At 39.1% G+C, this 14,875-nt stretch overlaps 1 protein-coding gene across 2 annotated transcripts in view; it reads left to right on the top strand.

Annotated features, from left to right (window-relative positions):
* pawr (PRKC, apoptosis, WT1, regulator) overlaps positions 1-13,189 on the top strand; it is a 69,325-nt gene extending 56,136 nt beyond the window's left edge. For both annotated transcript variants that reach the window (XM_030720457.1, XM_030720458.1), the window contains exons 5-7: positions 14-140; positions 5,254-5,358; positions 10,307-13,189. In XM_030720457.1, coding sequence (XP_030576317.1) covers positions 14-140; positions 5,254-5,358; positions 10,307-10,393 — 319 coding nt within the window. In that variant the 3' untranslated portion in view covers positions 10,394-13,189. The remainder of the gene's footprint in view (positions 1-13; positions 141-5,253; positions 5,359-10,306) is intronic.
* Positions 13,190-14,875: the final 1,686 nt, after the last annotated feature.

The following is a 14,875-nucleotide window of genomic DNA, read 5'->3' as shown; positions in this document are numbered from 1 at the left end:
GTGTTTGTAACAGCTCTGCACAGCAGGGGTCAGAGGAGGAGATGGGCGGGAACAGCCGACAGAGACACAACCATCACGGCCGAGATGGAGGAGCTTCAGCCCCTGGAAGTCTGGAGAAAAGGATAGATGAGCTGGAGAAGGTACTTAGACTGAATCTTTGTCAATCATATCACTAGTTGAACCTCATCCACATGAACACAAGCCAAAGTACATTATGATTTAGAGAAATTTTCCATCTTTCAGAATATAACTCACTCATAACTCACTTAATTAAGGCTAACATATTCCTTAAAACTTAATGTGTTTTCATTTCTTAAAGACACAAAGGTAAGTAAACGTAAGCATCTGCTCTCATCCAGATGAGTCAGAATGTGCTGGTAGATTTTACAGCCTCCCTGTGGTGATAAGGTCAGCACCTGTTTTTCTTGGCAGTTCTCTAAGTTCAAACGAGCTTAATATTTACTGACAATCTGGCTTTTGTTTAGCTGTGGATTACTGGAGGGTTTTTTTCCAACCCTGTGGAGAAAAACAAAACAATGATTATGCTTGTGGTCACAATCCTGACCATGATCTGATAATGCTTAGAGACCAATCACTCCCAATTTCACCTATGACAGCAAGCAACCACCTGTAACCACTCGCCAACCAATCAGAGTACATGCATTTTTCCATAGCAACCAGTAGTTGTCAGGAGGTCACTGACCAGTCTTTAGACTTACGTGACTGCGTCTTAAGCAATCAGTTTCACAGCAACTGCTTGCAGGTGGTTGCCAACCAGTCTCTAGGCCTGTGTGGCATCTTCAGGTGTTAACAGTGCAGGGTTTTCAAAGAAAACAAAAAGTGTGATGTCTAACTTGTATTTGAAAAATGCAGCTGTCAAAGTGACACAAAAGTTGATACACAAGTTAGATGTCCATGCTGAAAATGAAAGGTCGCGTGCAAGCAGTGCAAGAGGATATAAAAATCTAAAAATATCAGCTGCATTGGAGAGATGCACAAGGATCTCAAAGCCCTTTTCAGATCGCCTGTAAATCTTTGTATTGAAGAAAAGCAACATTTGATTTAGGTTTTTGTCTTGAAAAATAGTAAAATTTTGTCACCATTGACATTAACTGTATTTCCTGTGTAGTCTCTCAGTTTTCTAAAATTCTCAGAAACAATACTGGGGAGTTGAGCTTAGTGCCTCCAGTAGTACCTATTGCCATGATGTGATACAAAATGTAATCACATCTCCTTGATGTGATAACTCATCTTTGATTCTGCCCACTGTTAGACCATCATGATCTGTTATATTAAAAAAAGAACAGAGATTTATCAAAGATTAATGAGTGAGAGCAAAGCTGAGTTTCTATATTTCTCTGGGTGTTACTAAAGGTTCATCCCTGCAGAACACCATGGAGACCTAAAACTGCTGAAGTAACATCAGTTTTTGACATCTCCTATCAAAACCAAATTCTATTAGTGTCTCACTGCACGATGAGTCAAGGCTGAACTCTTTCAGCCAACAGAAAGCCTCTATCAGTCGCACTTTAAGATGAAATTCCACTTTGAGTCCTTTGTGCAACTGCCCAAATTGTGAATTTCTGGCTGGAAACTGTGGCTCTGCACTTACAGAAATTCTCCTCAATGTTGTTGAATAGATGACCTTTTTCAGTGCAGATATGTCTTTTCTTCCTACACAGCTCCTATCAGCCACTCAAACCCTTACTGCTCCCACTGTAGAAACTCAACTCGGAAACAAATGTCACTTGGTGGCCTTATGAAAAGTCATACAGTACTAGCTGTGACTTCAGCATGAAGCATTTCACTTTTTCATCCAGAAATCCTATTTCACACATATTCTTGTGCTTGTTTATTTCACTTTTCATACAGGATGCAGGTATGCTCATAAAAGACAGTTGTCAACTAAATCTCAGACTTTCAGCTCTACCTAGCAAACATCCCTATGCAGGCCTTCATTGGGTAGCTATGGGTGAACTGTGGGGCTGTGTGGGAGGGCAAACCCACACTTACCCACCACAGGGCCCACAGCAGGTTTGCCAATTGGGGACCACTATGTGGGTTTTCTATGTGCAAGCCCACAGTCGGTTTACCTACAGAAAATCCATGTGTACCCCATGTAGACTAACTTATGTGGGACCCATAGGAATTTTGCCTTTTGGACCCTCATGAGGGTTTTCTGTTGGCACCCCATGAGAAAAGCAACTGGTGTAAAAATCTACCAAATCAGATATGCTGCACAACCTGCTGTGGCAAAGCCTAGTGAGTAAGAGAGCAGCTGAATGTAGCTCTCTTATTCACTAATGTATTATGGGACACATGTGGGGGCTCAGTAGTGCAGCCCACACCTATAGTGTGGGGTATACTGTGGGTACGATGCAGGCAATCATTCCCACTGCAGGTCCCTCTCTGCTTAGTGTGGGCAGCCCAGTCAGCCCACAGTGGACTACCCCACAGTGTGGGGCCCAGACATGCCTTACATTTCACGCTGGTACTGGTCAGTGGGTGGAGCTTATCTGCTCACAGCCTGAGCTGCCTAAGATCTAAGGTCCAAGTTGCCTAGTGTTAAGGTTACGGTCAGATCTTAGACAGTTGAGGACATCCATCCATCAACTCATTAATGTCTTTTAGAGCATCTCAGGACTGTTTGTATACATGCTAATCTAGAAAGAAACGTATTATAGGTTCACTTTAAATAATTTACAGAATGCTTCTTACATTAACATTGCACAGCTCAGGACAGCAGAACCAAAAAACATGCTTTTTTTTTTTTTTTTTTTTTTTTTGGTGCCCAGAATGTTTAGAGTAGATGCACTATCTGCAACATAGAAACAACCAGGTGAAGAGCAAATTCTGTGAAAATTTCATATTCAACCAACATTTTGCAGCTTGGCTGAGACCTGTACGCTGTATTGGTTCCAAATGGCATTAAAACTAGTCCTAAAATGTGTTACAGGTTAGAGTGTGGACTTGTCTAAAGTTTTATAAATCTTGACTTAACCAGGAGTCATGAAGCCAGGTCAGATGACACATCCTGAACCATTTAAAATAAAGCCACTAATGGAGATGCAGCCTGTATTGTTGCATTTTTATGTAAGAAGTACAAGAGATGTTTGTTTAGGTGTCTTTGAGAGGAGATTCTGTAATAATACAATGCTGCAGTTATCTGTTGTAACCGTTAAAGCCACTTTAGTTTCTTTGTTATGCGCCTTTTCCCAGCTTTATTGTATTTTGCCATCATGATAGATTTTTTTTTTTTTTTTGTATTTAAACAATTTTGTGATTATCTGAAAGGGCAATAATGTGAAACCAGACATCCTGGTTTAATCTTCCTTTCCATGATAAAATAGCAGCAGTTTGAAAATGTGTGCACATTAACTTTTTGTGTTTATGGCATGCGTACAATCTTTGTCTCTCTCAGGAAGGCACAATATCCATTATTTCACTGTGACTGTTAGAGGAGGCGGACAAGAACACACTGGCTTTTAAGTACAATTTGAAAATAACACAAAAGTACAATATAAAAGAAACTATTAATGCATTGTTCACTGACAGTCTGCGTGGATTCATTATTGTGGGTTTTTGAAGAGTCTGTGGAACTGGGAAATAGAAAATTACATACATTATTGGAAAAATGTCATCTTACAAAAAGTCAATGCAATTGGCTGTTCTTGACGCCTTTTAATACCAAATGTTTTTGTAAGTAGAAATGTGTTTTCAATAAAGTAGTCTCTTTCAATAGACTAGTACAAAGGGTCCTTTTTTAACTGTTAAATACAGCCATTTCACTTTTAGTTTTGGCACTTTTGCCTGTGCAAAATGCAAATGAAATTGATTAAATCCAACTGAATAAATGGACAACACAATTTTTCAAAAAGTTGAGTTGTGCAACATCTGGCTACTAACGAGGTTAATTGGTAACATGATTGGGTATAAAAGTTATAAAGACTTTCATAAATAATGCGTGGAAGCAATTCACAACTTTGAGTGACTTTGGGGAAATAGTTCAGCAACTTAAAAAAAAAAATTCTATACCTCCATTTTTAGCTCGGCTGTTTCGAAGATAAAGTCGATGTATTGTCATAGCCTTGGAGTCTGTTCTATAAGAACTTTAAAGTTGGCCATAACTTGAGAACAATGTGACCTAGGATGTTCTAGGGTCAGAGGTCAAGTTTTCTGAAAATCTTGTGAACGTAATTCCAGAATGAGCTCACCTAGGATGTTTGCATTCACGCCATAGATGTGTACTGTTCAAGCTAGACCCATCAAACTTCACACATTGTTCGCTGATTTTACTATAATAGCACTTTGGCTCGAGCATTGGCACCTGCTCAGCGGTGCTCTTTTATTCTTTGCTTATCCAGTTGAGGATTGCAGGTGTGCTAGAGCCTATTCCAGCTGTGTCATAGGTTGAGAGGCACCCTGGACAGGCCGCCAGTTGATTGCAGAACTAACACATAGCCAGACAATCATTCTTGCTCACATTCACGCCCTGTATACAGTTCAGAATCACTCATTAACCTAACAAACATATCTTTAGAGTGTGGGAGCAGGGCTGAATACCCAGAGAGAACCTGCCCAGGCACAGGGAGAACCTGTAAAGTCCACACAGAAGGGCGCCAACCTGCTGGCATGTACAAACCAGGTGCCTTCTTGCTGTGACAGTGCTACCACTACACCACTGTGCTGCAAAGAACATTTCACATATAATTGCAGAAGGTTTCATAATTTCATTAAATAATTCTAAGAAACCAAAATAATCTTTGTATGTAAGATCCATTGGCCATAAACTGTGGGTCCTCAGGTGGTACACTTTAAAAACAGTATTGGAAAATCACTACATGGATTCAGAATCATCTATGAAAACAACCGTCAGTGAACACAGGTCAAAAAAATAAGAAGCAGTTTTTGTTTTTGTGTTGCTTCCATCAAATTCAAAAGGAGTTAATATTTTTCATGAAATACTAAAAGGTCTTGCTTTTAATCATTTGATAGGTTTTCAATGTTTTACTGTGAATAAAATGTGGTTTTATGGGATTTGCAAATCATTGCATTCTGTCCTCTTTTTCCTTTTCCTTTTTAGATAGCAACACTCCAGGGTGCGAGTGTTTCAGTATATGAAATTATGAATCTTGTATACCTAAACTAATTACACTGCAGTTTTCCAGTTACACCTTAATGCAGATTTCACGCACTGTTTCTTTCATATTTGCCTTTCATATAACCACGTTTGTAATTCGTGCATGTTTTCAGGAGCTGGCCAGAGAGCGTCAGGAGAACGCCAGGTTGCTGAGAGCCTACCAGGACCAAGATGATCTCATTGAGAAGCTGAAGGAGGAAATCGACTTGCTGAACAGAGTGAGTGCAGCCTACATAATTTTCTGCTCTAATGTCTGATATTTTGAGTGTTCCTTTGTGTTTGCATGCGTGGGCAGCTTGTGGGGGCTGTAATCATCATCTGGCATTTTACTGGCCTTGTGTGTAATAGCTGTATGTTTTTTCTACACTGATTTTTATTTATTTATTTATTTTTGTACAGTCCATCAGAAGTTGGACATAAGCATACCTTTTATTTTTGGATTCACATAACTTGAAACACAGTGGGGAAAAAAACCCACTGTTGTTGGAATTTACAATTAGTTTAAAGTGTTAAGTTACTGGTCAATGTGGCAGGTTGTAGATTTGTTTTATTGATTTATCAATCATGGTATGTGCCTTTGGGGTGTTTTTTGTCAGCCTAAATTTGAGGGTATTGGCAGTTCTTTCAGTAGTTCTTGTTAAATAAAGCAAAAAAGAAGGCGATCAATAAGAAAGAAATGGTGAAGTTCACTGAAAATAACTTCTAACAACTGTGCTCATGCTTTTTATCTGCAGCATGTTGTTTTGTACTCTTTGGAGAATCACTGTGAGTTGACCCTTTATAGTTCACCCCATCCCCCACCAAATTCAAACTTTCAAAGTCAATTTTTTTTTTTTTTTTTTACTGTGTCTTTTAATAGTCAGTGAAATGCAGCCATGGGCCAGACTAAATGAACACTAAATTACAACCTAGCCAATTTCAGCCAATCACTGTGGTATTACAATCAGCCACCCTTTATAAAGGTGACTTTATTTCACAGTTGGGTTCCCCGTTCAAAAATGAAAAAAAGTTCACCTTACACCTCTGGATGGAGTTTGTTGATTACAGTTTTATCTTTATTATTGCATTAATCCACAATGACAATTAATCCACAGTGCGTTTTTTTTTTTCCCCCCATTCCATTTCTACCTATTCACGCATTTGCTGTAGTTACACAATTAACTATTATGAGAGAGTCCACACGTGATGTGTGTGCATAATTTATGTAAACAGTTGATGCAGTCTTGATCACAGGCAAAGTGTTTTTGGTAATGGTCATATTTGTGCTCTCCTGTGTCAGAATGAATAACTCTATAGCTGGTTTTGGCTTCTATGGATAGCTCCCCCCTATGGTGGGGTATTTTTTTTTTATTAAATAACTCACTCACAGGGTTAATAGTATACCTTAAATTTAGGGGTGTAACCACTTTACGTGTACATTATATTTGATTATTAGTGATTGACTGTTAGATTATTTGATAACTGTTAATGTTAGTTAATCAGAGCTTTATGTTTGCCTTTCATGTTGCTTGATAGCCAGTCTACATTCCAACAAAAAACACTCCATTAATAAAGAAACCCCTTCTCGTCTCAGTAAGGTAATATCTGATTCTGCAGGTTAATTTTTTTAGAGCCAGATTCAATGGATGATGTTACTGTATCTACAGAGATGTACACTCTGTGGAATCACTGCACTTTTCTTTAGCTGCATCGTGGTGCTTTCATTCCCAACTCTCCAGGTCTTGACACTTGGTTGGGACATCTTGGTGTCACATGTTAACACACTAGGTACCCTGCAGCACTCTAAGTGGTTTTGTTCTCTTAATATACCCCAACAGCAGGTTAGAGGGGACTTGCTCAATGAAAGAAAAATGAAGCTTAACCAAGACAACATAATAAAACAAACGCAAGTCCAAAAACTTTAGTGTCAAACTGGACATAAACTCCAGTCCCAACAGTGTAATAGGTTCTGCCTCCATTACCCCACCTATCTCCTAATGTGACCTTTGTGGTTCTCTTAAAACAGGAAACCATCTTAGATTTTGTCAGAACATTTGCTTATGGTGTCTGTTCTTGTTATAGCTTGTGTGTCATGGCACCAACGCCAAAATACACCATGGTTACATCAGAGATGCCAGTAGGATTGATAAAACAGTAGTATTTGAAGTACTAAGAATGACAATAGGTTTAATTAAAAGAATAACTGGCTATAATCTTTCATAAACCAACATGAGTTATTCTTTGAATGTGTGGGAAAGTCTTTTCATGGCAAAAATAATCAGTCAAATATGGTACCTGTGGGCTCTTATATAGGCTGGACTCTTACTGAGGAGAGACTCAAATCAAGCTTAAACACATTTGAAGATAAAGCGATAATATTGAGTGTTTACAAAAAAAAAAACACCTCCTTTCTCACTGAAAAATAGAACTAAAAAGAACTCCCACAGGAAGATCAGTTAAGACATGGGAACGGCAAGACAAGTGATGATAAGTGCCGCTACTGCAATTATCGTCAGAAGAGCTTTTGACAGATCTCGTAACTGGCACAGTCTGATCATTTCACACTAAAGTGAACCCAATAGCAGGGGTCAGATGTGGTTTCACATTTGGCTTGATGGGTTGCTTTTTTTTTTTTTTTCCTTCCCTCACACTGCACTCGGGGTGAGAAACATGCTGGTTGATGGCTCTTTATATCCTTAGTGAAACCTCTCCAAACCTTGCAACCTTTTACTGTGTTTTCTGGATCACCAAGTCTGGTGGGGGGATGGGGGAGCAACAACTGCAAGAACAGCAGGAGGGGATAGTTCTCAAAGATTATCTTGTCTTAAATAATCAGAAAAAAAAAAAAAAAAACCTTTGCGCCCAATCAAGTCTTAATAATTGATCAGGCTCTGCCAACAAAGTCAGCGTTCAGTCATATGTACATTTTTAGACAGAAGTAGAAAACAGTTGCTTGGTTATTATCTGAATGCTTTTGTCATTATCATACACACTACCCAACCCACTGCAAACACAAAGAGCACCATATGCAGGAAGCATCATACTGATAGCATCACGTGGAGGAGAGGTTGGTCATAAGAGAAGTGATTTATCCAAGGATGGTTAATGCACTGAGAGCCATCAGAAATGTCCCTGAGAGAGGATCCTGCAGGGCCTGATGTTAAAGCAGGAGATAAGAGTTGATCCAGTCGGCGTCTCTGCAGAGTAAGATTGAACCTTCAGTCACTGTAAAAGTTTATTTGGGAGAGAAAGAAAAGATGAAACTCAGCTGCTGGATGTCTGTCTCGCCATTGATAGGCTCTCTCTCTTCAAAGCATATCTTGCAGAGGGTTCAGATCTGTGAAAGCTCACACAGTCGTGCCATAAATACTGATGGGATCATCTAATTATAAAGCAAGAGAGGCTCTGTATTTCCAAAGGTTAAATCGGCAATAATTGTTCTCTCTTTTTAAAAAAAAAAAGCTGATATGATCTTCTTAGCAAACAGCTGTCTACTTGCATATCTAGTAGACACAGAAAATCACTCAATATTCACACTTAACTTAGCAGCTCTACATGAATTGATCTGGCTTTTTAGGTGATTGCGATGTGTACAGTGGGTTTTTAAAGATTTTTCTCTGAAAGCAGCTGCCTGTTTTGCCCGGAAATGCAACAGGCCTGTCAGGCAGGTAACAGCTATCTTGTCTTTGAGTCTTTCAAAAGTCTATAGATGTCTTAAATTTCCTAATAAAATTAAATTCATTTTTATTTATATTATGCAAATTCAAGGCACTTTACATTGCAAGGTAAAGAACCTACAGTCTCCTATGAGCAAACACATACTGACTGTGGGAAGGAAAAGCTCCCTTTTATAACAGGAAGAAATTTCCAGCAGAATCACGCTCAGGAAGGGGCCGCCATCTGCTGCCACCGGTACGGGGTGAGCGGAAAGGGAAAAGAAAAAGGAGAGGCTAGGGAGACTGGACAAAACACAAACTGTAGGAGAAAGACGACAAAATTTAATCACATGTAATAGTGTTGTATAAAAGCATCAGCAGTGAAGAAAATAGAAGTGCCCAGTGCAGTAGAAATCCCCTAGCAGCCTGAGCATAGAGCAGCGTAACCAAGGGATGGTTCACCTGATCAAGCCCTGACTACAAGCTTTATCAAAAAGGAAAGCATTAAGTCTACAGAGGGTGTCTGTCTCCTGAATCAAAACTGGTTCAACAGGAGAGGGGCGTGAACTCTGGGAATCACAAGGAAGTCTGCGGTCTGACAGCAAAGTCCTCTATTGGGATAATATTGTACTATGAGATCCTGATTATTCAAGACTTTGTATGTGAGGAGAAGGATTTTAAATTCAGTTCTGGATTTAACAGGGAGCCAATGAAGGGAAACTAATATGGGAGAAATATGGTCTCTCTTTCCAGCCCCTGTTAGTACCCTCGCTGCAGTGTTTGGGATCAACTGAAAGCTTTTCAGCTCAGGTCAATCGCAAGTTCCAACATCCAACTTCCAAAGTATCCGGAACGCAGCAATAATCAAGGGATGCACTGGTACTTTGAACATTGGTATCAGCCAGTATCCGCAAATGATGACATTTGGCAGTATTTTTCTATTGTGTGAAATCATACTTTAAAATCTTGAGTCATTTTTTTTTTTTTTTATAATTACGATTTCTTTGTTTCGTTGGCACAAAGTTGAGGATAGACAAAAAACGAAATTAAAAAATGTAAATGTTAGTGTCTCCCCTTAAACGAGTCTTTACGTCCCTTTTTTCACAGCAGAGACAACATGCTGTGTATAAATTCGTGACCTCTTTGATTTGACTTTTTAAGTTCTTTCAAGTGTTGTTCAGCTCATTCCCAACAGTCACGCAATCATGACCAGTGATGGAAGAAACCGAAAATGAGGAGTGTCACTTTGATGAGACAGCGCTGTGGCAACTTGGAGCTTCTCTCATTTGCAACTAATTGAGGCTGTTAATGTCTAATTTGTTGCTATCAAGGCACCCCAAATGGAAGGGGAGGTTGGGGAGGGGGGAGAACCTGGCAGCAAGCAATGCTCATTTGAACTCTCAGACGAACACTCCACAACCTGATCAGGACTCTCAGCGGTATAGAGGCAGGGTCTTGAATATTCATGTGGTTTAATGGGTCCTGATGGAACTAAACACAGAGATATGTGTGTGTTGTGCCCTTTTCACAGGACATGGATGACATCGAAGATGAGAATGAGCAGCTCAAACAAGAGAACAAGACTCTGCTGAAAGTGGTAGGCCAGCTGACAAGGTAGAACCAGATCCGACTCAACAACCCAACAACTCTATCGTCTCTCGTCTCCGAACCAGCCACCTGCTCTGGGTCAAGTCCAGCAGCATCACCTTTTATCTGTTTGAATCTGTGTTTTTTGTCTGTTAGAGGTGAGACTGTAAATCAGCTATCATCAGAGGCACACAGCCTTAAGATGCATCTCCCCTACCCGAAGAGGATTTGTTCCAATTGTGGTGGGGATTTTCAGTCATCCTATATATTTTCTATGTAAATGTGTTGTATATAGGCCATTTAGATTGTTCATTTTTTGATTTCTGATAGGGTCTTTAGAAAAAAAAAATCAAAAAAGCAAAAAATACAATGAATGTATGTGCTACAAAAACAACTGCACACAAAGTATTTTCAAACTTTGGAGGCTAAAATCTCAGTTTAGACATTTCCATAACCTGCTCCAGTCACCCAGGTAAACTGAAAAAGATCTCCATTGTTGCGATGTTTGAATGATCTGATGCCAGTGCAGTGCTGCTGTTTAGGACCAAATCCAATGCAATTACTGCTACAGTATCAGCAGCCAAAGTGGGCATAGTGCATTGGAATGCATGTGAGATTTTTTTTTTCTTTTACATAAGTTTTTTGGTTTGTTTTAAATGAGTAAAGCCTGGTGCTTTATTAATGAACGCTGGTGCCAGATTTACTTCGTTCCACTAACTTGTTGGTACATCTGGGGCATCTACAAATCTGAAAATAAAAAAGATATTTACATTTTAAATATATCCATTTAAGCAATGAGTTGAAAAAAAAATGCCATTAATATGCTTTATGCATTTCAATGTTGACATCCTGAGTGTTATACCTGACACTGATGAAATGTCTTTGGGTGAAATCCTTATCTATTATATATATGGATGGATTCTTAAAAAGTACTTTGTTCTTGTTTACAAGTTCAGTCTTTGTAATATTTAATAGATGTTTAGTATGGAGCCACTTCTGGACCTTTAATATGCAGTTGAAGCAGAATTGATTGGCAGTTTAAAAAGCATGATATTAAAACTCAAGACACTGTGCTCAAAAATGTTTTCTTGCAATTAAAATATCTGTGATTAAAATGTGAATCCAAGGTTTTTAGAAATCCAAACTTTATGTGTATGAATTCAATAGTTTTGCTTCCTGTCAAGATGACCTTCATATAAAAGTGGCTAGTTTTATAGCAAGAGTCTTACGTTTGACCTGCTGCATGTAGCTAGCTGTTGTGTAATGATCCATAATGTAATGGGCTGAATTAGCAGCAAATGATTCTGAACACAGACTGAAGTATTTAAGTTGTGACTAAATGTACTTGCATTGATTTTCTGTTTTCAGAACACAGAAAATTATTGCTCTCTTTTTTCTTCCTGGCAACTAATTTACTGAGAGCAGAAAAATAAAATCAGAATAATCAACTACTTGTAAAATAAAAAAAAAAATGTAAGCACACTCTTAAAATTATTCTGAGAGCTATTTGAAACATTTTATGATATTCTTCAATAATCAAACTGTATTTTAAATGTTGCTAAAATGTGTGGCACTTCACAGCTTGACTTCAACATGTCAGATCAGTTAGTTGAGTGTGGCTAATGCTAGCAATAGCAGTCTTTCTGGATGCTAGCAGAATGTCACAGTCTCCAGTAGTTTACTTGAAAGATGGTAACTTATACGCAAACATTCGCTAGCTACTCGCAAAGCAGTTGTGAAACAGTGATGAGTGCAAGACAAACAGAAATGGTGACCATTTACCTTCAAAGTATAAGTTGCACCATTTGAAACATGTTGGTTTCAGCGGTAAGGAACAACTTTTACTTTGAAGGTGAACATTGTAGTTTGTCGCACTTTTTCAGTTTTACTACCATTTGGTGGTTAGTTAGCAGATGTTTGAAGACAAGTTGGCATCTTCCATACAAACTACAAGTGATCGCAGCAATCTGCTTTGAAACCAACACAATCACAAGTTGGTTTTTGGTGCAGCACCCTTTTAGCAACTGATTTCACACAGCGACAGCCAGCAACCTCAAGCAACCACTTGCCAACCAGTTGGCCACTATTTTTTCCCTAGCAGCAAGAGGTTGCCAGAGGGTCACCAACCAGTCTCTAGGCCTGTGTGAGTGAGCCCTTAATCATCTACTCAGTTAATAGTCACGTCCCTACTTTTTACTAACTGGATGTTGCCAAGCTGTCACTCCATTTGAAAAAAAATGAAGCGGTATCTTACATTTTTCCATGTAGATTCAGCTCAACTGCAAGGAAAACTTTTGCTTTCATAAACAATACTTTTGGATTAACATTTTAAATGGCAAATTATACTTGCACTGAAAATATTTTAGGTGCTGTGTCTTAAGTTTTACTCTAAACTCAGTTTTTTGATAGTAAACCTGCTGTTTGATGACACAAAAGTAACTCCATATTTTACTTACCTGTTTATGCCTTCTAAAATGCATGGAGCGAGTTACAGTGCATTTTTTTTTGTATGATAACCAAATGAACTGAAGGAGCATACTATTTGAAATGCATCTCTTTTGTTTACTCAAGGGAACAGGCTTTGATGGTAGCAGCATTTTACTTTCTTACTTTATTTAGCTACTGCTCTCCCAGTGAGGAGGTGCTCAGTGATCTCATGCGCTGTGGCAAATGATCTTTAGGTTCACTGCTTCCACATACATTCATATGTTTTGGGGTAAAGATCATCCCCACATAGACACAGACACCACAGACCCATCTCTCTTTCCATTACATTATGCATGTACAGAAGATTAAGTCATTTAATAAAAGTTTGATTATCTCTCTCCTCAGTCGACTCGCTTGTGTTCATTAAGACTAATTTGATGTGATGATACCGTGCCACTGAGTCGGTAATGCAATGTGACGGTGGCGGGGAGTTCAGTTCCTCTGCTTAGCTTTCACCGCGCACACACTCACACACAAACACACAGAGCCGATGATGATTCAACATGCCAATCATCAACCTGGCTGCGGCTGGGACACGAAAACCGCTATCAACCACACAGAACTTATTATGCTGTTGAAACACATTAATTCCCTCACCTACAGACAGTTTAAGAGGGAAAAATCTATACAGAAACAATATCAGGACTAATGTCAACTAAATTTCCACATAATAGCCTCTTTCAGCTGATGGAAAGTACTGGAGGCTCTTTACAATCTGTATTTGCATTTTTATGGAAACTTTTAGGGTTTGTCATTTGAAATAGTCCCAGAGGGCATAGACAATTCATACCTGCCTTTGGTTTGCCACAATAAGCTGCTAGTCTGCTCTCAGCAGCCCTGTCAAACCTCCACTAATTTTCAGACATCAGAATCCTTTCAGTGTTATCTTTACTCAGTCAATTACACTGTGTGGGAGAACAGCTCGTCAGCAAGTCCTTGTATAGATCTTGTTTCTTTGTTTTGGAGATTTGCAAGAAAACGCTGTTATATCAGCAACATTTGGAGACAGTCAATGAGATCATCTTGTACATATAGTGGGGGAAAAAAGGAATAAATGGCTGCCAATGTTGCCATTATACAGAATTCTGGACCTGCTTACCCGGACATTAAAGAGGGTAAATAACAGTATATTCAAAAGAAGATTTAAAGCTATACAAAACGGCATTGCTGCTTTTGTCGTCATTGGTGCTGCAAACAAGTGCCTGAGTTATGAGAAAGTCTTTGATATTAGAGCAACAGCTCTTTACTGTTCACTTCACAGCCCCACTATAAATACAGTGCACATTTTAAGTCCTGCTCTCACTGAAGGGGAAAACACTGCTTTCTGATTACTTTGCGTCAACATGTCTCCGTTTCTATACCACAGCAAATAAATTGGAAAAATGCTGAAAAAGCTGCAACGTGGTGTCAGCCCAACCAACATGGTAAGAACTGAGTACTGTTTTTACAGGCTGCTGAGCTGCAAAACTGAGCCTTTAAGAAGAAAATTGGATACAGGCAATAAGATGTGAGGCAGTATTAGCATCAGGAGGAACAGCAGGCATTTGTTCAGTTTTAGGCTGCAGTGTTTTAAGTTAAGCTAAAGCAGACACCACAAACTGTGTTATAGTGTATACATAAAAGCTGCATTTTAAGACTTAAAAACAATGCAGACCAAACTTTACATGTCTCATATTAAAAATGATGCGCCCATTCTGGTGTGGTTGTATAGTATGTACAGCTTTGAAGTGGCACGTCCTCTTCCACGAATTGCATTAGATCCTGAGAGGCTGATAGCTGGGGCAGAGATGAGAAGCAGGTCTTATCTTGTTCCTGAAGAAACCTGGCCATATTTCATTATCAGCTGGTTTCATGCTCTGGGTTCTCTGCCCAATCTCCTCAATCTCCAGGGTCCCCAGTGTAAGGAAGCACTCATCCGCACTGAGGATAGCAGGGGTCAGGATGCCAGAAAAAAAAGGTAGAATGGATGGATAAAAAGATACTGGACATATTTTTGCAATTTCCTCTTGCTATTCCTTCTAGTCTG

This window comes from Archocentrus centrarchus, chromosome 23 (genome assembly GCF_007364275.1).
Source record: "Archocentrus centrarchus isolate MPI-CPG fArcCen1 chromosome 23, fArcCen1, whole genome shotgun sequence".
NCBI classification, from domain to species: domain Eukaryota; kingdom Metazoa; phylum Chordata; class Actinopteri; order Cichliformes; family Cichlidae; genus Archocentrus; species Archocentrus centrarchus.
Note: the sequence above shows the minus strand (reverse complement) of the source record. Positions and strands in the feature narration are given on the sequence as shown.